The sequence below is a fragment of the Symsagittifera roscoffensis genome, chromosome 7 (genome assembly GCF_963678635.1).
Source record: "Symsagittifera roscoffensis chromosome 7, txSymRosc1.1, whole genome shotgun sequence".
Classification (NCBI taxonomy): Eukaryota; Metazoa; Xenacoelomorpha; order Acoela; family Convolutidae; genus Symsagittifera; species Symsagittifera roscoffensis.
In genome coordinates this window covers 48,323,997-48,347,801 of record NC_087068.1, presented here as the reverse complement: position 1 = coordinate 48,347,801, position 23,805 = coordinate 48,323,997, and the positions used below count along the sequence as shown (strand labels likewise).

At 35.6% G+C, this 23,805-nt stretch overlaps 1 protein-coding gene across 1 annotated transcript in view; it reads right to left on the bottom strand.

Annotated features, from left to right (window-relative positions):
- Window positions 1-23,805, bottom strand: part of LOC134851318 (protein disulfide-isomerase TMX3-like) — a 36,992-nt gene that overhangs the window by 7,496 nt on the left and 5,691 nt on the right. The window contains exons 2-5 of the mRNA XM_063867347.1: window positions 21,276-21,414; window positions 20,012-20,247; window positions 14,801-15,071; window positions 8,634-8,869 (exon numbers count right to left, since the gene is read on the bottom strand). Coding sequence (XP_063723417.1) covers window positions 8,634-8,869; window positions 14,801-15,071; window positions 20,012-20,247; window positions 21,276-21,414 — 882 coding nt within the window. The remainder of the gene's footprint in view (window positions 1-8,633; window positions 8,870-14,800; window positions 15,072-20,011; window positions 20,248-21,275; window positions 21,415-23,805) is intronic.

Genomic DNA, 23,805 nt, shown 5'->3' with positions numbered 1-23,805 from the left:
CTGTTCTCATGCATCATACAAATTAGAAAGCGTAACTAAATAAGTCTAGTTAGACAATGAGGAGGCAGAAACCATTGTGCACAAAAGTATGTTTACTGAAACTTTCGGCAAAACGAATCCTTCTTTTCCCACGCACACATAGGATCAATTTTTATACAGTGAACAAATCAAAACAAAATAAAGTTGAAAAAGCTGCAATGAACTCAAAGAAACGGAAAAAATTATTAACATATTTTTTGATTATTTTTATTTTTCGAATTCCGGATAAGAAATTATACGATTTTAAAGCTACTTTGAGAAGATTGGCAGTTTTTTAATTAAATTAACCTAAATTGAGAAAACTAAATCAAAAAACAATTGCTCTTAATCGGCTGGAAAATCTGAAAACTAAACCCATTTCAAAACTATAAGTCATAGGGTTTTATCGTGCCATTTGCACTTTCGCAATTGGAGAGCGTCAATTGCCTTCTTTTTAGCAAATGAATTTGAATTTAATTTAACAAATTAAAATCAAAACTCGAACCTCGAAAAATCAAATTTGAGCGTGAACAGCTTTTAAAGTTTTTACCTGAAAACACGAATAAAAATCAACTGTCCTCACTGCATTTACTGGCACTTAAAGCCAAGATCAACACGAAGACAACTGAAATCAACAGCAGCTGGAGGCAGCGATTCGAGCCTTAAAAAAATAAGCAAACCTTCAAAAATTTGAGCAAAATACTTTTACGGTTTCAATTCTTTTCCGTAAAAAATCTAATTTTCCCTAGTACACGTACGTCGATTAAGACCAGGACAGAAGAACACATTGAGTGAAAAGCAAAAAAAAGAGAGTCGATAAGAAAAAAAGGACGATGAAAGTTTCGGTTAGCCGATGAACAGCCGTGTCCGAGTGGGTAAGACTCATGAACTTTAACACAGACATGGGTTCGAATCAATCCCACTTTGGTAACGGTTGGAGGAGCCCAAATGTCATCTGCTTCCTCAATGTTGGACCGGGTACGGCAAAAAAAAGATAGGATGATTATTTTTTATCTCCCCCACGGATGCAAGCACCACGGTAGTAAGAAATTTCGGGCCTGAGGCAAAAGAGAACAAGAATAGCCGGTGATGCAAGTAGCACAGAATGTTCCGACCATTGTCTTAAAAAAAACAAAAAAAATTTTTTTTTTCAAATTGGTGTCGCTTTTTTCTGCATGTTGTGATAAAAAGATCTGAAGTAAAAAACAGAACTTTGGCCTAATTCAGGGTCATAGTAAAATAGGTCAATTGTAAAACAGATTTTGAAGAAAAATGACTAGAAAAACGAAAAAAAAAATAATTGAAAAAACTTTTGCAGCAAGGTTTTGAATTTTCCAGCAATGTTTTGAAGCTTTGCAGCAATGTTTTGAATATTCAAGATTTTGACTCCCAAAATTGCGCTAAAAACTCCAAAAGCGACCTTTATTTGAGTAAAAGTAAGTTTTTACGGCTTAAATTATGTTTAAATATGCTATTGTTAGCCTACACCACGGTCACTTTATTAGCTCGAAAATAGGCCAAAAATCAAACCGGTTTTTCTCAACACAGTGAAATCACGATTGAAAGAACTTTAATATGATATATCACTTAACCCAGTCCGATCATTATTTGCAGTATCTGATTTTCCGTGAAAAAGCAAAAAAAAAAACTAAAACACACCCGAATACCAAGTTCCTCCCCATTTTCAATGGTCGGAACAAAAATGAACATTTTGATTAAGGTTACGCCTCTTCAGAAAAGTCAAGTGAGACTGAAAATATCCATTTTAACTTTGCACAGAAACAATATTTGCCAAAACTATCCGCCTTCATACACCCATGGTAGTCGCCGTTTTATACATGAAAAACATTGAAATACTAAGAAACTTTTGAATTAAAATTAGTAGAATGTTAACAGCAGTCATTGATATGAATCAGATTTTTTCAGGCAGCATCCTTACAAGATTCTTCTGTTATGTCTTCACCCATTTAAGAGGAGTTCGAAAACAGGAATCCAGGTCTTGAATTTAAAGGCTGATGTCCTCATCCAAAGGCCAGGTATGACTGACTTTAGCCTCCTTGAATATGTCAAGGAATTCTTTCAGTTGGTCAGGATCCGTTTTTTCGTCCGTTATTACCACAATATGGCAGTAGGCTCTGGCTCTTGACATTACATTATAGAGTGAACGCAACATCTTTGTGTCCATGTTTGAGAACACCACAGTGATGAAGCAGACTCCGAACTCAGTCGAGTATATGTTCTGTTCACGCGCATTGACACTAATTAAAGACAACCCACAAAACAAGTAATTCATTTGTTGCACTAGTTGCTGGTAAAACGCGTCTTCGTTTGGATCAATGAAGAAATTTTTATAAGTAAACATTTGTCCCTTATACCTCGGCGAAAAATAGGGAAATCTCTTCGTTAACACCCGCAACATTTCTTTCACGAACTTCACTTCGCTTATTGGAAACGCATTGTGTATGACATCAATGTCTGTTTGTGGTCCATAAATCCAATGGCCGTGGCTGGGATCATGTGACAGCTCTGGAGGGTACTCGGCGAAGTTCTTCTGCACGACATCCTTGACTCTGGTCTTTTGTGACAAACTATTCAGGTTTGCCACTATGTTCCAGGTGCTGCGGTAGTTGTGGGTGAGCGTGACCAGATCAAAACTCTTCCACATTGAGATATTCCAGAGCGGCCGCCCTATTTGGTCACTTGCGATATGACATTGGTTGAAGTCAACTGCAATACATGCACATGGAATTGATGAAAAGTCAAGGTCACAAGCATGGGCATCATCAACATAAACAACCACGTTTCTTAGATCCCTCAAAAATTGAAACAATTGGCAATTATCGGTTTGTGTGTTGCAATGAATAACTACAATTTTACTTTGCCATAACTTGGGCTTGAATTCAGTTTCCGAGACGTCCAGAAAACTGATTTCAGCTTTTTCGAAAATATTTTTGTATTCAACCAACTTCAGCTGATTAAAAACAAGGAGAACCATTTTCAGGTCATTTTTTGTTAATGCTTGATGCAAAAATCTTGCAATTAAAATCAAACTTTTACCAGAACCCGCGCAACCAGTAAGGACTAAATTAGCTGAGATTCTTTCAAAAGCTTCCCTCTGATTTTTCGTTATATACTTTATGCCCAAGATGTTGTTGAAAATGTTGACTTCGTTTATGATAGCAAAGCTCACGTATTCAGTTTTCACGATGTTCAAATATGTTGGTCGCTTTTTACTGCTCAAGTTAGTTATTTGGCTTTCTCTCAGCCGCTTGTCTGTTGCAATGACGTCACTCTTCAGACCAACTGAGGATCCATCCAAAACATTACTTTGAGTTGCCCAGAGAGTCAGCAAACTGTGCTTCACTCGTTCAATATCTCCTTCAACATCATTTCCAGAGCAGGGTTTCAATTTCTCTATAACATTTTTCTGCCACCAATCTGCAAAACTGTCCAAATCACTAGCAAATATGCTTTCGATCGTTCTCTTTTCTTCTTTTTCTTTTTCCTTTACTTCTTTTTCTTTACTCTCGAGTTTGCTGTGAGGGAAAGCTACGAAACGGAAGACTTTGAATGTACCGGCTTTCTTTTGCGGCGTAGTTTGTGAATCCAAATTACCCTCGCTGTCGTCAGCCTTCATTGCAGAGTTTCTGGTATCAAATTTAGCTTCTGTTAGTCCTTTTATTGAATGCACTATGGGTATGGGTGTCCTTTGCGTCATAGTTTTTGGCTCCGCTTGAATCGAAGCGTCTTCGGTAACCCTTAAATTTGGCATTAAGTTGGAATTATTTCCCCGTGCAGTTTGTGACTCCTTATCGGCAGACTTCAAATCAGAGGTTTTGTTTCGAATATAAGCTTTCGTTAGAACCTTCAAAAACGTTAACATGAGTTTCTTTTCCGGCGCAGTGTTTGGCTCCGGTCTATTTTGAGTACTCTCAACCTTTTCATTCGGTTTCCCCACTTGAATCGAAGCGTCTTCAAACCCCCTAGTTTGTTGCTCAGTTAGTGGTTCCGTCGTTCTAGATGGAGTTTTTCCAGCTTTTTCACTCGATGTCCCCGCTTGAATCGAAACGTCTCCCGATCCCCCGAATTTTGGCATTAATTTTTTATCATTTCCCGGCGGAGCTTCTGACTCCGATTTATTCTGGCTGTCGTCAGCCTTCACATCAGACGCTTCTGCAATTCCACTGATTACTTGCATTAATTTATCAAGCTGTATGGTTGCCTTTGCTGTGAAACTTGAAATAGCTTCCTGAGACGCTTCCATTCCTGCGTTTTTCACTTCAATAAGAACAATGTAACTTGGTCCAAGCACAACAAAATCGATTTCGCCATCATCAGCATGCAAGCTTTTCTTACATCTTGAGCAGTTCTTTGCATTATGTTCCGGATGTTTCGGATCCCACATCCTCTTCTGATAATGAGAGTACTTGAAACTGTGTAGCACGATAATTGTTTGCCATTTTAATTGTTCAAGGGCTCGATACATTTTGACCTCCGCCTCATATTCTTGTTGTTTTTGTCCTTCAATTTCAGAAGTCTCCTTACTTTTCTCATCTGCTTCTCGGTGGAGATCGACATATTTGTGCTTGGGACAAGCTGGAAACATTTGAGCTATCTCGTCGTCCTCAAAGCAGAATGCTTTAAACAGTTTTTTCCCCTGTTCAAAACAGCAGTTTATGCTAGTGATCTTTTCATTGATTTTGATGCTTCTCAGAATCCTCGAGATTTCCAGAATATTGGAAATTTGTGCGGTCTCCAAAGTTACATCTCCCCAGAGTGACAGAAGCTCCAATTTGTCGGATTTTAAACAATCAGAAGCAGCAGTTGATTTTCCAATGTTTAATCTCACCCTGTCAACTGCTTTGTTCCCGAATAATGGTCCCATGACAATTGGCAAAAACATTTTAAAAGTTACACGACTTGGAAATTTATTAACAGCTGCCTTAATTACTCCGGAAGGAATTCTGATCGCTTCTTCTTCTCTATGAATATTGTTATCCATAGCACACCATATGGCGAAAAATGCATGTTGCACGACATCAAAAGAGCCTCTTATTGTTTCACTCTGGCACGGACTAGATCCAACCACATTTTCCTCCCACCAGGATTGGAAATCAGCAAAGTCGGTTTCTTCTATAACTCCAATTTTTTCACCCGTTTCTTTCAAGTCATTAAATTGCGCAATTTGAAAGTTTTGGTCTGTGTGCGGAAATGCGACGTATCTGAATACTTTCAAGCTACTTGCCGCTTCTGACGATGTCTCGGTGGATTCTGATTCATCTGTTTTGGCTACTAGGTCAATCAGTTCTAGCGTTGTGCGTTGACTCGATATTTTGAAATGCAATCGTGAACGACTATTTTCTTTCATAAGTTGATCACTTACAAGCTGAAACGATTTTTTGTCAGTAGGATTGACATTTATGAATCTTTCAACGTCGAGTTGTGTTGTTGGTTCATGAACATCAATTATAACTACAAAACTTGGCCCAAATATTAGGAAATCGTGACAGCCAATAACTGTTGACCTATGTTCGAGGGAGCAATTCGGAGTATCCTTCTCTTTCGCACATTCTTCCGGGTCATACTTTGGACGCCACATGTGGAACTGAGTGTGATTGTAGATGAGTTTATGCAAAACAATCAAGGGCTGCTTCAAATCTTTCAAAGCTTCATACACCATCAAATTACACAAATTAGCTTCAGTTTTTGCGTGTAATGTATCCAACTCGTTGGCTGAGCCCAAATCGGGGAAAAATAAGGGACATTGTTTGCTGTCTCTGCAATGCTTTTCGAACAATTGTTTCCCGTTTTGAATGAGGTGTTGTTTGGACGCGAGTGTCCAATCCATCCTGTACACTTCGACTGAGATTCGCTAAGATCTGATAAGTTACTGTGTAATGGTGTGACACTAGATTACGTTAATATCATGCAAGTCTCGGTATATTTAATTGAACACATATTTTAGGCACTATATTATTAATTTTTTGAGTAGCAGCTTATGACTAATGATCATCATAAAATTAATTAACTCAGTTCGTATTTTGTTATGGTACATTGACTCTAAGATAAGAAAAACATAGCCAACAAACATTTATCAACTTTAGAAAAAGTGTATATACAGAGAGACGAAGAGGAGATTCGCAACACTTGCGACACAATTAAAACATTGAATAACAAAAGAACGAACAGAAAAAAGAAGAGTCAATTTTTCAAAAAAAAGCTATAAAAAAAGCCTTAATAAGCATTGAGAATCGACGAACGAGCAACAGCTAAGGCAAAAAAAAAAATTGAGTCGACTCTCGTTAAACCGAAAACATAACTGCACAAAAAAATAAAAGCTTTAAAATATTTCAAAGGAAACTTTTATCGACTCATCCCTCCTGAAACAGGCGAAACATTAAAAACGATTCGACCTTTTAACTGCGCAAAACAAGGTAACTAAGCCGATATAACATTTCAATTACAGTACAATTAGTTTTTATCAAAAATTAAACAACCCCAGCTTCGAGAGGTAACTGCTAGAAAAGCGTACTAGATAACATAAATTGCATTTGTAAAGAATAGGAAAATCAGCCGACATAAATTAGGACGAAAACCACATCCATAAAAATTCAAAATTTTAATTCAAAGTATAAATAAGCCTCGAATTTGCAAAAACTCGAAGCTTGGCAAAAACTCGAATTAGCAAAAATCTGCGACCTATCAAATTTGAGTCTCACGCACTAACCATTCAACCACGGATGCTTAAAATCCCCAAAAACTAGCCAACAATAATGCAGCTACATATGCTAATAAATTGCCAATTCGATGCAGCGAAAGTAGCATCAAATACAAAAAGATACAATTTTGCATGTAAAAAACTCGCAAATCAATAAGCCACATTATGCATAAATTATACATTTCGAAAAATCGCGAGATGTACTAAGTTAGAAAATTTCTGAAATCGAGATTTTTTTATTGTTATGTTGTTTGAAACAAATAGCTCTCTTTAGTTCACTTGATGAATTAAAAATGCATCAACTGTGAAAACTTATAACTATTTGAATATCAATAAGCTGTAAAGGTGCAACAAAATATCAAAACATCTTATTGTCAATTCGATACAGCAAATTCGACGCAGCAAACATTGTTGCTTAAGTTCGACGCAGAAAATAATGTTGCAAATAAATCGCAACAAAATTTGCTTCTTAGGTTGGAAAAAAGGAAGTTCGTACTATAACACCTTGCTTCGCAAGTGTAATAAACTGAGCACATCAGCTTATGAGCATGCCAGAATTGAGCATATCAGCAAAACTTGGTAGAAAAGTTGTCTACGGGAAAAAGTCTAGTTCCCGAATACAAGTCACTTGCTCTCGGAAGTGAAATCAAGTTTAAAATTCGTTGAACTTCAAATACTGTTCACAATTGGCAATTTTTTCGACAAGCTATCCCATTCAAAGAAAACTGGATGAACAGAAATGTTTTATTTTCCGCTAGAGCTCTCAAAATTACTTTTTTCTAACCTAAAAGAATTCGAAAATTATTTTTTCCTGAAACTTTTCCAGTAAAAAAGACAAACAAAAGGCTCATTAAATAAAATATTTAAGTGAACATCCCTTCTTTCTTTTACACTCAATAGGCAAACTTTGAGCAGACAAGTATGAGCCGAAAAGTTCCGACTTCTATATAGTTTTTCCTTTATAATTTTTGATAACTTCGCTAAAAATTTAGCTGTGAGCTGACTCGGCCTCCATTTTGACCATGAAAAACAATCTACGCAACATTTTTAGGGGCATACATTAGGGGGCGGCAGTGCACGCCGCATCACCAGGAGACCAAACCTTCTCAATAAGCCGCATACCCAACAAAGTTTTTCTTAACAGAGGCGAAGCAGAGCTTCTCACTGCTTGTGATGACACATAGAAATAGGATTGCAAGCAGGCAGGCAGAAAAGGAAAGCCACAAAGTCCAAGAAAAGAAAAGAAAAAAAAACAGGACTAAAAAACTAAAAATGTTGCCTGGAATGATGTTATTTTTGCGGACAAATCGCCCAGAAACTTAATTAAGGGTGTTTAATTAAAATTCAAAAGCATCATCGAGCAGCAACTGAGCCTACAATACTTATATTTCAAAGTTGAGAAACTTTGCACTATAAATGATATTCGAAGACTTTTAAAATTTTGTGCGATCCGATGGGAGCATATAAAACGCTCTTCCCGTGAAACGACCCAAAATTATACTGATAAAATATAGGCCGAAATAATTTGGACTGGTTAATAAAAGTACATATTGCATGAGTAAACCAAAACACCAAAAGCAACTACAATGAAAGTTGCTTACAGCAAAAAAAAAACGAACGACTATAAGATGTGTCCACACCTCTTTTAATCACAAAAATAAACGCATTCGGTGCCAATATTTAGTAATTTTAGGGGAAAGCACGCCCAAAAAATTCCAAACAAGAATTTTTTGTCCCATTTGATTTTCAAAAAATTGCCCGCGATGCAGAAAACATTCACAAGCTAGGGTATTTGTAGTGTTTTTTGAAAGAGTGAAAAATCAATTAGGTCACAAAAAGGCCGGCAAAACTTGCAGCCCATTTTAACTTCCAGAAAGGATTAAAAAACGAGATTGACCTCTATCTCCGGAACATAGTACTGGTCTGTTGGCGGATCTAAGACGAAGAAAGAGGGCAGCACAATCGAGGAGTCCAGAGTGATGTCTCGGAATAGATTGGCATCTCGGATGAATCCGAATGTGAACATGTGTCCATAACTGGCCCTGTAATCGTCTGCAATCGCCTTGCTCCACATACGCAAAGACTGACTCTTTGGAAGGTCCTCGGGAACAATGGCCAGCGCCAACATATTACCTATTTAAGAAAAATAATCACGGTTGAATAAGGTTAAACTTTGGTCATGATTCCTCGTAATTTTAAACACTACATGTTTATATGTATAGAGTGTACTAAGCCAAAAGGAGTACAGAAAGTTGAAAAAGAGTCAATGAATGCAAGGACACAGAAAAAAATAATGACCCGTTTTTTGAAAAAAAAACCCGCAATTTTCGAATTTCCAAGAAATAATAGATGCTCTGAAAGCTGTTTGAATTTCTTGAAACATTCATGATTGGCTTTTTTATTCAAGATTGGCCAACTTCAAAAAACTATTAATTATCAATAAGTAATTAATAAGTATCAATTTTTTATTTGTACTCAATAAGTAATTTTTTTTATTTCGCTGGGAAAACTGAAAATTAAATTCCATTTTCGAAAATAGAAGTCAACCACTTTTTTATTCGCTTCGTAATTGGATAGCGCAAATTGCCTACCTTTCAGCTAACAAACTTGAATTGAACTCAAAACGTGCACATATACTTGATGGTATTCATAAATGCATTCAAGTATGAATTCACTTCTAGAGTTATTGGAGCATTTCAAGTCTTCATCACGAAAAAAAATCATCAAGACATATATAATAGTCTTCACCACGTTCATTAACTTTTAATAGTACTTGAAACTATTTAAAAAGCAGAAAAAGCTGGTATATGTACCAGTACACTACTATTATTTTGCAAAATAACCAACAAAAAAATGAGTTTTCGCATTTTTATTACGGGGAGGCGGGCTTTATGAAAAACGTTGAGCTCAACTTTCAAATGGGATCAATATATAAGTTATGTCAAACCGAATTTAGTTGCTTTAGTTGAAAAAACACTACACTTACTTGCTGAAATTGAAATAGCCCGGAGTTGAAAACTGAGTCTGAGTAAAGAGAAATTGATCGCTCCATAAAAAAATCTCGACATCCAGATTAACTTGACTAGCAAGCCCACTATAGCTACAGCCGCTCTAGAAATGAGAGAACGCTTATTTTTATTAGAAAAATAGGTTGGATGGATGGGTAGCTGGTTGTAGGGATGGCTGGATGAATGAATGGATGGGATGAAGGCAGGATACCTTGATGAAAGCGTGGATGACTGTCTAGATGGATGGCTAGACAGCTGGTTGGAGGGATGGCTGGATCGAAGGATGACTGGCTGAAGATGTGGATGGCAAGATGGATGACGGGTTGGATGGACGGCTGAATGGAAGAGAGCATAGATGGATGGTCTAGATGGATGTATTACTAGTTAGTTGAAAGGCTAGATAGATGGATGATTGGATAAATGGATTGATGGCTCGCCTGTATAAAGAAAGTGTTGGCTGACTGACTATATGGGAGATAGCGGAATGGAGGGATGGCTTGTTGGTTGAATAGATGACTAGTTGGATGCTTGTCTAGGTCGATGGTGGATGACTGTTGGGATGCATGGATTGCTAGATGTATGCGAGCCTTGATGGATGCATGCATGCCTTAAGGGGATGGATCTGGGACCGATGGATATCTAGATGAATGGATAGCTAAATCGACGACGAAAGGCTGGATGGACGACTGGCTGAACGACTGGATGGACTGCTGGATAATTGATGACTGGTTGAGATGGGTAGATAGCTGGATGGATGGATAGATGGCAGGATGGGTGGAGGGCTGAATTGTTAGAAGGATGGCTGGTTGACTCAATGAATGGAAGGCAGAAGGGATGGATGGATGGCTAGATCGATGAATGGCTAGATGAATGGGCTTCATGGATAGATAGATGGGTGGATGGCTGGTTTGATGGATCAATCGATGGCTAGATGGATGATGCAGGTATCGATGAATACAAGGATGGAAGATTAGATGAATGAACGGTCGGCGAGATGGCTGGATGGAGTAATGGAAAAAAAGTCTCGGAAATTGAATAAGTTTGATCAATCGAATCAGTTTGATCAATCGTAAATAATTAGGCTATATCTGCAAAAACTGACTGTACCGAAATCAGCCCAACAAAAAATCAACAATTGGAAAATTGGAGAACTAATTCGTGGAAATTTAATTTTTTAATAAGTTGAAGCATCATAAAAGCGCCATATTAACTTGACAACACAAATTTAGCGAGTTTCTTGTTAATATAGTAATCATATTTTTTACCCGATAGTATTCACATTTGGAAGCCAATGTGTCAAGCCCTGGCGAAACTCTGGAAGCCAATGTGTCAAGCCCTGGGTAAAATATGAAGGAATTTTACGTTCTGACAGCACCCTACTGAAAAAACGTCAAGTCTGGGAAACTGAAAAAGTTGACTAATCATACGTGCTAAGACCATATCGCAATTACTAATAGTACCGACATCAGCCCAACAAAAGATCAACATGTGAAAAAAATGGAGAACTATTTCGTGGAAATTTACTTTTTTAATGAGTTGAATTATCATGACACCGCGATATTATCTTGACAGTACAAAAACATGCAGTTGAAAAGTTCAAACTCAGCGAATTTCTTGTTAATATAGTATTCAAATTTTTAACCCGATAGTATTCATACTTGGATTCCAACGTTGCAAGCCCTGGGACAACCCTGAAAGCACCCTACCATAGGGCTACTAATTTCAATTGGTGAAGTAAACGCTAAAACGAAGAGCGGCCGTTCCCTAATGTATAAATGGATGAATCCAATCTTTACCTTTAACTGCACTGCGCCGCCCTCCTCCTCTTCCCCAGGCTGGCATCATTACTATATGCTTACAACCGGGCCTCTCAATTGACCTAGCATTCAAAAACTGGAAAATCGAAAAATTGCAATATAGGATATAGCTAAAACGTGCAACATTTCTTTCGTGAAACATGCAAATGAAATTTCAACCAAACGAAGTTTTTGTTCATTTATTAGATTTCCAAAAGATTTCATCCAAAAGATTTCATCCAGCAGAGTAGGTGAGCCATTCATTGAAAATTCAAATAAATAATAAACAATTGAAATGGGTAGGGTAGGAGGACAAAAGGTGTGGCTCGAAGACTAATCTTAAGTAGACGGTGCTATTGTAAAAGACCTACTAAGGGGATTCGACAGAAAACCCATAAATCTAATGGAGCTATGATTTTACGATATTTTCTCACGAAATAGTTTCAAAAAAGTTTCGTGATATAAACAAATATGAAGGAACTTTAATAGGAAGATAAGACTATAGGTTTGGACTGCATATTGAACCTGATCTAAGTGGAAGATTTTTTTAACAGATCACGATCAACTATCACGGCCAACAAGGAAATGAAAGCTGCCGTTGGTCTTCGTGCAAATACTCTAGCACCAAAAACAGGTTAGTACAATAAGTCGGTCGAAGTAGGATAGTGCAAAAGTATAATGGTTGAGATGCCAATCACTCCTGCCAATTAAATTGCGATTAATACATGAAAAATGACTAGCAAGGAAATTGTAAAAAGCTCCACAATGCAAAATACGCAGTGAGTGCTCGTTTAGTTTTACAACGCGAGCAACCGAACCTGATAAGTTGCCTGAAAAAGTTTATTCTCATCACTCGGAACTACTGAGAGCTTCGGTAGTTTACAAAACAGAATAACACACTTTGTTGAGTTTTAGTGGCTTTAGAGGATAAAAATAGGCGCAACTATGAACAGAGAAGATCAAAACAAGAACTGTTGAGCTGATGATCCTCGAAAATGGCAGTCAGAACACAGAAAATCAAAATTTGGTACAAATGGTAATTTTGAGCTGCTTGCTGTGAGTGTTGTCTCAAAGCTTCAAATTTATTTTTGCTAAAGGGTAACCTCTAAGTTCCCCAAGCCACAAAACACCAGTTTCACCTGGGTGTGAGTGAAAACACATTAATACGTTTAAACATGGTGAGATTCGTATTACACGCATTCAAAAATAATCGAGATAAATAGATAGATGGATAGATAGATAGATAGATATAGATATAATTAGATAGATAAGATAGATAGATAGTAATAGATAGATAGTGATAGATAGATAGATAGTGATAGATAGATAGATAGATAGATAGATAGATAGATAGATAGATATATAGATAGATAGATAGATAGATAGATAGATAGATAGATAGATAGATAGATAGAGATATCGGTAGGAGATAGATAGATAGATACGAGATAGATAGATGTGAAAATCAAATGATACCTGATATTGTCCAAAAAACATAGCAGAATACTAAATATTTTTTCAATTTTTATGGTCAGAACAAACATAGCCAATTGAAGATTGGAAAAGAGTAATGAAAGCAAGCAAAAAAAACACTGACTTTGTTGAAAAAATCTCAACTTTCGAAATTCAAGAAAAAAACAGATGCCCTTTAAGTTCTTTGGATTTCTAGAACGATTTATGATATGCGCTTTTTTGATAACACTAACCCAGCATAAGAAAACTGAATATACAGGTTAAGTTTTCATTCCGCTGGAAATCTAAAAATTAAATTACCCTTTCGAAACTAGAAATCGTTCACGTTTTGCGCGCCATTTCCATGTTCGTATTTGGAGAGTGCTATTTACGTCACTTTTAGCAGATGAATTTCAATTAACTGAAAATATGCATATATACCTAAGTGCATTCATAATCACATCTGTAGTTATGACTTTTAAAAAAATTTCCCAGAAAAAAATCAGTGAGACTTATATAAGAGTCTTCACTACATTCATTACTCTCAAAAAGCCCGTTCACTTGCTAAATGGCACTATATACAGTAGTGTAAGCGTAGCTAGTAGCTGATTTTTGCTGCCAAGAAAGCTAATCGTTATAGTAATCAAGGCTATAACACAAACCCAACCCGAAATCATTATTTTTAACACAAACTTGCAATACTTCATCAATTTAAAACTTGTGATGCATCAGAAACATCATGGCAAGCTAACTGACAACAATGAGCCAGAAGTAACTAAACCACAAAAAAAATTTTAAAAAAAAGAAAAAAAAAGAAAAAAACATCTGCAAAAACTTTATATCATAACTTGTTTTGAATTAAATTCGGTTTAGAAAAAAAAACATTTCAAAAAGGAAAACGGATGAAAGCGGAAATTAAGCCGACAATAATTGGGTAGACAGAAGTTGCGCCGAGGTGTTGTTCTGAACTCGAAGACGTAAAAATTTGGCACAAAATGAAGCCACTAAGCAAAATACGCCGAAACACGCGTAACTAATTAGAAAATTAGGTATGACCGGCAAATTGCCTCCAAAAAAATTTGCACGATAATTTTTTCATTTTTTGTGAAAACTTTTATTGCCAATAATGAAACTTCCTTTAAAGTTTCCAAAACTAGTTTTCGTTCGGTAAAAAAGAATTCTTTTTAGATTAAATGACTAATTTTTATATAACGAACATTATTCGATTGCTTTAATTGCTCGAAATTAGACTAAAAAACATTTAAAGTTGAATTGTTTCTTTTCAACAATAAACTAGCTCAAAAAGGATAGAAGATATGATGCAATCAAATCGCCAAAAATTGTGCGAGCAGTGACACATATACTGAAAAGTTTCATAAAAAATTTAGAAAAAATTTAAGCGAGTAAAGTTGGAAAAAGCGATTGCTTGGGTAATTATTGCGAAAAATTAAAAAACAATTGCAGACTATCTATCAGCATATTAGTCAAGCAAATTCGAAAAATGTTTACACAACACTTGGAACTAGATTATCAGCAGTAGTCGAAACAAGAAAATGGCCAAGAAGTGTTTTCGAGTAAGTTTGATACACAACCCAAATGACTGGGCTCGAACTTGAATATGAACAGCTGCTTTCACACGGCTTCAAATAATGAAGCAGTTTCCAAAATATGATTCATTAGCCCTATACGGCAAGTTTAGTTGTTCACTAATAAAATTCTTTGTTCATTTTTCACAAGAAAAGCTATTCGAAAGCATGAACACTCTTTTTAACAAAAAAGAGAGTTGAAGGACAAATGAGAGGCACTACCTGTTCCTTGCACTTCGTGGAATGTGTCCGGGGTGACTGCAGAGAAATTGGGGACCCTCTCCCTCTTGACCCACTGAGTCATACTCACAACACACGACTCAACTGCCTCTTCTTTTTCAGTGGTAGAGGTAGTCGCAAGAGTACATGGCCCCCCTCCTGACGGGGTTTCGAATCTGTAGAACGTTTTGCCCTTCACTACCGCCAATGAGTTTTTCACAAAGAGGTCGTCCGACTTCATGTCGTTTGGAAGAAAGTCTGTTCTCTGGATCGACTGAAACAAATCAAATAAATAGTTGAAGTTTGATCTTAAAAAAGGACTAAAAGAAAAATTTAGTTGTCCGAAGCAAGCTAATCGATTCATGAAACTTCACAACATTTCAAAAAATTTCATAGAGTGAATTTCAAAAGTCATTTCATGAAGCGAATTCGTTCGCAACAAAATTGAAATTTTATTGAAACACAGAGTTAAAATATTTCTAAGTAAGCTTTTAAAGCGAAGAGCTTTGCAAATTTTCCGATTATATCTTAGAGCAAATCGTTTACCAAATACAAAAAAAATCTTTACAGCAAGCTTTTAAAGCCATTTATCTTCGAAGAAAGTCAGTTATCTCTCATCGAGCACGTCAGTTCGGGAAACTTTTTTAAGCAAGCTATTTAAGCAAGAATTTCATAAAGCAAATCAATTCGTGAAAAGTAACAATTTTTTTTGAAGCAATCTATTCAAGCGATGAAACGTTGAAGTAATTCAAGTTGTTTCAGGAGCGATGAAGATTTGAAAACTTTCAAGTTACGCGAAAAGTAGAAACGCTTCGAAGCAAGCTTTAAGGCAATGAAAAGTTGAAATATTTCAAATTTTTTTTCATAGCTTGGATTGCTTAACAAAGAAAAGCTATTGATGCGATTAAACCTTAAGCCATTTCAAATTATTTCATGGGGCAAATCGTCTCGCAAAATTAGAAAACTTTTTAAGCAAGCTGTTAAAGCAAGAAAATTTGAAATAATTCGAAATAAAATTCATAGCTTGGATAGCTGCGTAAAACATAAATTAATCAAGATAGCTATTGAAGTAATGAAACTTTGAAAATTTGAAGCCATTTCATACAACGAATCGTTTTGTAAAAACTACAAATTTTTTTAAAACAAGCTAGCAAAGCGATGAAGCTTCAAAAAATTTAGCTGTTCTAGGAAAAGAGAACAAGAATTGAAACTTTGATTGACTTCAGTTAATTTAGAGCGATTCGGCTCGCGAAAATTATTTTTTTTTCAGCAAGCTGTCAAAGCGATAGAACTTTTGATTTACTTCGAAAAAAATTTCATCGCTTAGATTGCTTGACGAAAAAGTTTAAGTTACTCGATCAAGCTATTGAAGTGCTGAAACTGTGAATACTTTGAAGTTCTTTTCATAGCTTGGACTGCTTCACAGAAAAGTTAAGGTTGTTCAATTGAGCTATTGAAGCGATGAAACTTTCAAATATTTCAAAGTTCTTTTCAAAGCTTGGTTTGATTCGCAGAAAACTTAGTTAAAAAACGCGAGCTATTGAAGCGACGAAACTTCAAAATCTAGCCAACAGATAGTTGGAAAAGAGTCAATGAACGCAAGTAAACAGAAAAAGAATACGGACTTACATTTAGAAAAAATCTCAAGTTACGAATTTCGAAAAGAAAATAGATTGCCTTAAAGCTCTTTGAAATTCTAGAACAAATTAAAATAGACACTTTTTTGACAAAAAAACTAACCAATTTGATAAAACTGGATCAAAAAAAACTTTCAAATTCGATAGAAAAATTCCACTTCCGAAATAAGAAGTCAATCACGTTGTTCGTGACCTTTACCCTTTCGCTGTTCAATTGTGCAGTTTGCTTCCTTTTAAGAAAGGAATTGAAATGAACTTAAGACACGGAGGCGAAGACAAAACCAGACAGCCGCTAAGTCGGAAAAGTGGGAAAAAAATCGAAAACGTAAAAAACCAGTTCTATCAAAATTAATCAGACTAGATTTGAAACAGAAACATACCAGGACAATAAAATGAGATATTCGAATTGAAAGAAAATTTACCAAGCGGTACCAAAATCAAAAAGACCTTAGTAGAAACCCTTTAAGTCGAAAAATAATCAACAAGACTTAAGACCGCATCACCAGGGCTGCGCAAAAATAGATTGCAATTTTTTTTTTCACAAGCAATAGCGTATTGCAATAAGTTTTCAACAAAAATAAATTATTGCAATAGTTCAAATTTTCCAATAAATTATTGCACTATTGCAATAGTGACCTAAAATAATTCAAATCAAAGAGTGAATTAAATGAACATCCCAAAGTGTACGATTAACGTCTAAAAACAAAACACGTTCCAAATGAAGGGGCGAAATAGATTTTCTCAACTTGAGTTTTTTTACTTTTGATTGGCTGAAACAATCGATTATTTTGAACTTTACACGTGTTACTAAAACAAGCTCTATTGTGCAATAGATTGCTGAACAAAAATAGTTATTGCAATAGTGTGTCAACAAGAAATAGATTACTGCAATAAAAGATTCAAAAAAAATAAATTATTCCACTGGAACTATTGCAATAATTATAATACTATTGCAATAAAATCTATTTTTGAACCGCCCTGCCCATCACTCTCAAGAAAAGTTAATAAGTCCCCATCACTTTTAGAACACACACACACGCGCGTATACAAATTTTTCACATTTGTCACACGACGCAAATGAGGCCATTAAACCAATATAATTTGGACCAGAAACCTATTAAGCCGAGAAAAAAAAGAAAAACAAAAAAGCCAAAAAAATTGCCATCAAAAATTTGAGCTACAATGTCTATAAAAAAATTAGCAATTTGAGCGATCCAGAGAGCATAAAAATGTTGTTAACCTTGAAATTACTCACAATTAGGCCACTAAACCGATAAAATATAACCCGAAATCATTTGAGCAGAATAAATTTTTAAGCGAAAAAAAAAAACAAAAAGAAAAACAGGAAGTCAAACAAACAGTAGAATAAAAACAAAACACAAAGAGCAACTACAATGGCAAAAGAGATAGCAAAAAAAAACGATTACACGATGTGTCAACTAAGCAGGCCGACAAAACAAAAACAAACAAATCATAAGCCGACAATTTTTTTGAAACGGAATCTTTCCCGTTTGAAAAAAGACAGGCCTGTCAATTGAAAAAAAACCAGGACTATTGCCGTACCAGGTGTATTCGTTAACTTCAGGCCAAGTGTGCCAGAGACGCAAAAAAAAATGATTTCAATATGAACTGAAATTAAACTTACCATTTCTAATTTTGACCATTCTGTGAACAAAGCTATTTACGGGGAAAAATTCTAGTAACCGATTGCAATACCCTTGTCAAAAAACATTAATCAGCACTACCTTTGGTATTTACCGTATATGCGAAAATTACGTGGGAAAGCAATTGAGTTTTAAAAAAAATGCCAGAGGAAATTGTAGTCATACGTTTATGCATGTCCCAGGTCTTCCGCCACCATATTCCGAGAAATTTTTTTTCGAAATATGGTGGAGGAAGGCCTGGGACATGCATAAACGTGCGTTTCAGGTCCTGAAACGCACGTTTAATTGTGTCACAGGCCTTCCCCCACCATATTTGATTTTTAAAAAAATCACCCATATGTATAGAAAGAAAGTGTAGAAAGAAGCATTAAATTACATAAAAACAGTCAAAAAACAACAATCAGCACAACACACATCTTTGATATTTGCATGGATGAACCATTGAGTTCAAATCAAAAAATGCCGAAGGAAATTGTGGTCTTTAAACGAGTAAGCTTTGAAAACTTATAAATCACTTATACAACTCAAACATTTTTTGACCGATAAAACTTTTTTAAAACTAAACTACAACCGACCGGTCTTGTCAAAATCAATCAATTTTCTCTACAAAGGACACAAAATAAATGGAAATAGTCAACACAGAGGCTAAGCGGAGCTTCGCATCACTTGAGATCCCACAAAAATAGCATTGCAAGCGAGCAGACAGGAAGAAAACTGAAAACTTTTCGAAGAAACCACAAATTGAAAACTTTAAAATGTTGTCTGGAAGGATGTTCTATTTGCAGAAAACACGTTCAGAAACACATTCGACGGCGTTGAATCAAAACTCTAAACAATTATTAAGCAAAAAAATGTCCGGAAAAACTTTGAACTATAAATTCTACTCGGCGATTTTTAAGGTTTTGTGCAATCCGAGGAATGTATACGCATAATGGTTTTCTCGAGCGACCTAATAAGTGACTCTTAATAATTTCGAAGTTTTTTTAATAGCTTGGATTGCTTCACAACTTACATCTTTCAAGTAAGCTATTGAAGCGATTAAACTTCAATTAAATCTACAGCATTCGTGGCATTCTCTTAAACTTTGAGCCCAGAGAGTTTTCTTAACCATTGCGCTCGACAAAAATAAAACGCTGCATTTAGTTAAACACTATGTCCATAGCGCATTCCGACTTTCATTGAATATATAAGATCTACGCAGAAGGGAAGTTGCACTTCGCATACACAAGCAAAAATATGACCGATAACGCTACTGGGAAAAACTGAACGAGTAAACCTTTGAGTCTACAAAATTTCTTATGTGACGCACGCCAATTATGATTCTACATAATTGCTAAGTACCGCAAGCCAATTGTGACACATAAGCAGTAACAGTCAAGTTGAAAAAAAAAACAATTTACTAACTAACATACCTCAATTTAATGAGCGGACGCATTTTAACTAGTATACGAAAAAGTTCATTAAAAACATCCGACCATACCCAGGTTCGAACTCTCTTATTTTTTGCTGGTCTCCTTCCCTCCCTCTACGCTACAGATCCATAATACCTTGAAGCTAAATTGTTATTTGTAAAAAATAGTCTTTGTTGATATCCTTAGCATTGGCTGAACTTCGAAGATGGATCAAAATGAACACTTTCAAAATGCACATTTTGTCGCACGAATATTTGCGACTTAGGTTGGAAAAAAGGAGAGCTCATACTATCACACAAGCTTTGCTTGTGTAAAAAAAAACACCATCTAAGTGTTTGAAAGTCTTTTTATTGAGTAAGATGCTTTTTACAATTATAATTGAGGTAATGACGTAAACATCGAAAGGGTCTATGATACCAGATGCTCGAAAAAACAAGATCATAAACTTGCAAACAATGAAAAAATCAATTCAAAAGTAGAAGTAAAATCCAAAAACAGTACCTTGAAATAAGTTTTCTCTTGCATTTTATCCGCCACTATTTTATATGCCTCCAACATAGTCGAGACTGAAGATGATAGTTCTCCGTAGTAGAGGAAGAACGGCTTCTCCGAGTGCCTCAGCTTGACGAATTGAGCCACTGATGATATCTCGTCCACTGGGGGACCACTGACACGCTTCACGAATTCCTCTAAGTTGTCTAGAGTGCGCGAACCAGAGTATGTGAATTTGCGATCGCCTAAAACATATGTTGTTAATGCCAAATACCAAAATGTTGGCACTATCCTTTCTGGTAAACGAATCTGAACAAGTTAACTGTCTTAAAACTATTCATTTTGACGTCGGATGACAGTTCATCGATGATTTCCTCACGCAATAATCGTGTACAAAAAACTAATTAATTTAAAGTGCTTTCTGAATTGCTCAATGCCACCAAAATGGCGAACTATTTAGCATTAAATATCCAATCAGCTCGGATTATACAGCGCCGAATAAGTTTCAATTTTACGTCCTCCGAGACCTTCCTGGAGTTTTTCACTTACTCTCCCTAACACTTTGCTTGCTACTTAGTAAACAGAGGCAACATTTAATGATAACAAGAATTTATAATACTTTACTTCAACTGATTATACTGGCAAAAACTGAAATGTTTAACTTCAATTCTTCTGGCTTAGAGAAAAAAAAACAAAGCATACTAGTAACAACAATATAATTTGACTTGCTTAGAAATTTAAGAGGCCAAATTTATTCGGTTCATCTCCATGACAGTTCATGACCTCATCACCCTTAGATAACCCTGGTACTAATTTCTATTTAACAGACAAAATAAAACAAATTCCATTTTTAGCATCGTATCATCAATTGAATTTACTTCAACTTCTGAACTTCTCAAAACTCCATATCGACATCACGCAAAACTACCATATACTCTATATGAAACAAAAATTGTTCAATAGCAAACATTGCTAATCTTATTTTAATACATTGCTCAGCCACCAGCAGTCGAAGCCAGAAAATGGCCAGTTGGCCTGCTCTTTGACGAAAATCTGCGAATCTCATCATAAGAAAAAAGAACTGAAAAAATGATTAGATGAAACTAAATGAATTGCCTGATTCATGCAGCCAACGTTTAACTATTAATGCATTGATGTTTTTGGGCGTAATCTTTTAACATCAACAATTTTTGGGGCATAATTGATTAGGCAAAAATTTGTTTTGGGAGTAACCATTCAGTGAACAATTTAATTTTCGAAATGACCGACTGACCTTTGAAGAATATGAGAGTGGGGAATCCCTTGACCTCGAATTGGTGTGCAACGTGTTCATGGATGGTGGCATCCACTCTGGCCACAGTCACGCCCAGTGGACGCACCCTCTTCTCCAGTTCACTCCACGTAGGCTCAAGCTGTAACGAGACAGTGACAATGAGATTTATTTATGAAAACCCATCTCGGAAGATCACCAAAAACTCCAGTTAGCTGCCTATCGACTGGTGTCCTCATGATCATCATTTCAAAAAACACTCAGTACATCATCAGGTAGAAATTAAATAAGCATGTTTTCAGTCAGAAGAAGGCTAGTATGAGGAACACCATGACCCAAGCTTGCTGCTTGAGTGGCAAGGCAACATTACCCAGCCCCGAAAAAAAAACGAAAACTATTGCATATATCTCTTAAAATTTCAGCAGCGCAGCTGTTCTATCTTAAGATCTGAACACCTCTGATGTTTGTCTTTTCCAGTTGACTAAACAGTCTTAATCTTAAACCCATAGTTAAGCTCAGTATGTCCTACCAAATTCGTTTTGCATGGAAGCGACAACGGAGAAAAGTGAACCCAAACAAATGAGCTGATAATCCATTAATTCACTGCCCGATTCTAAATAATATGAGAATAGTCGATTGCTTTACAAGACGCACAGAATCTATGATTACAATTATTTTTGCGAAATAAACAAACGAAGAAAATTTATTTTAATATTATATTACTAAATTTGTGCGAGCGAGCGAGAGAGACAGTGAAAAAAGAATACAAAAAAGAAAACTACAACTAAAACACACCCAAACACAAAAATCTTCATCGCTTTCAATAAAACTAGCATGTAACGCACCTCCGGTGCTGCGAATTTATGACAACTCATAAAAACGGCATATATTGGAAAGAATATTTGCATCCTTTGAGTGTACTCTGACATAACCCAAGTATTACACAGGTTGGTAACTTCAAATTTTGTAAAGTTAGTCAAGTTTTTTTTTCAAACAACTCTTTTTGCTTCGGTACCAGAAATGTTTCAATTTTAAAATGTTGAAATTTTTGTGGGAAAGAAGTTATGCGATGGCATATTATCTTCCAAATATCTTAAATTGGCAGCAAAGATAAAGGTCTGTAATTTCCCAAATTTAATTTCTCTCCAAATTTGAAAAATTTATGTCGTGAGCAACCTACAATTCGTCAAAAAATATATTTTAAATTTATCCAGAAACGCTCTTTTGGTCGGAATAATTTTTTTGAATACATAATTCCTTAGGTCATTAAAATTCAAAGATATTTTTGTTGAATATTTGCTATTGTATTCAAAACTTTTCAGTAGACCTAGTTTTTTAAATTGTTTTTTTTTCGACTTCTGTTTATTGTTTGTGATTTTTTTAAATATCAGTTCAGTGAAAATTACATCTCGAAAACTAAAAGCAATTGAACAGTCGCATTTGGACGCAAGATTTGCAGCTTCTGAGAGTACTCACAACAGTCAACTACAGGGTCGGGAACTTCTAATTTTGAGAAAATTCAAATTGAATTTTTCTAATTTTATTTTTGAAAAAACCAAGCGAAGTGCCATATCCCAAAAAACTACAAAAAATTTAGCACTCAAAAAATTGAGCAAGGATATAAGCAGTCACACTTAAAGGAAAAACTCGCAACCCCTGGGAGTGCCCTAATAAAATATCAGTTGAGAACATAACAAAAAAATTTTAAATCTAAGTTCTTTGAACAATTAAGAAAAACACTACAAACGTCACATCTCGGAAACAAAAAACATTAGAGCAGTGGCATTTGGACGCAACACTGCAACATGACACTCCTGAGAGTACCCTCACAGTACCCAAGTACATGATTGAGAATTTCAAATCCTTTGAACTTTTTAAAATCCAAGTTTTCTGAAAAATTAAAAAGAAATCATAAAACACTTCATATCACGAAATAGAGATGAGAACTTCAAATTTTGTGAATTTTTCTATATCTAGTCTCTTTGTTTCTATATTCTGTGTCTATATCTTAGTTCTTTGAAAAACTTAGAAAAAATCCTGAAAACCGTCATATCTCCAAAACAACAAAGATTTGAGCAGTCATATTCAGAGGCAAGAGTTGCCAGCTCGGAGAGTACCCTCACAGTTTCTAATAACAGGATTGAGAACTTAACAAAATTTTTGAATTTTTTAAAATTTATGTTTTTTTGAAAATATTTGAAAAAATCACAAAAAACGTCATCGTAGAAAACTACAAGGATTTGAGAAGTGAGATTTGGAGGCAAGATTCGCAACCCATGAGAGTTTCCTGACAGCACCCAACTACTGGGTTGAGAATTTCATACTTTGTTTTAAAAATTTCAAGTTACTTTTTAAGAAACTTGAAAAATCTCGAAAATTGCCGTATGTCGTAAGCTAAAAAGATTTGGTAACTCATATATGGAGGCCAAAATCGCAACACCTGGGGAAGCCTTGACAGCATCCCAATATTGGGTTGCTAATTTCAAACTTGGTTAAATAAACATTGAGTTTAAACTGGAAAATCGAAAAAATC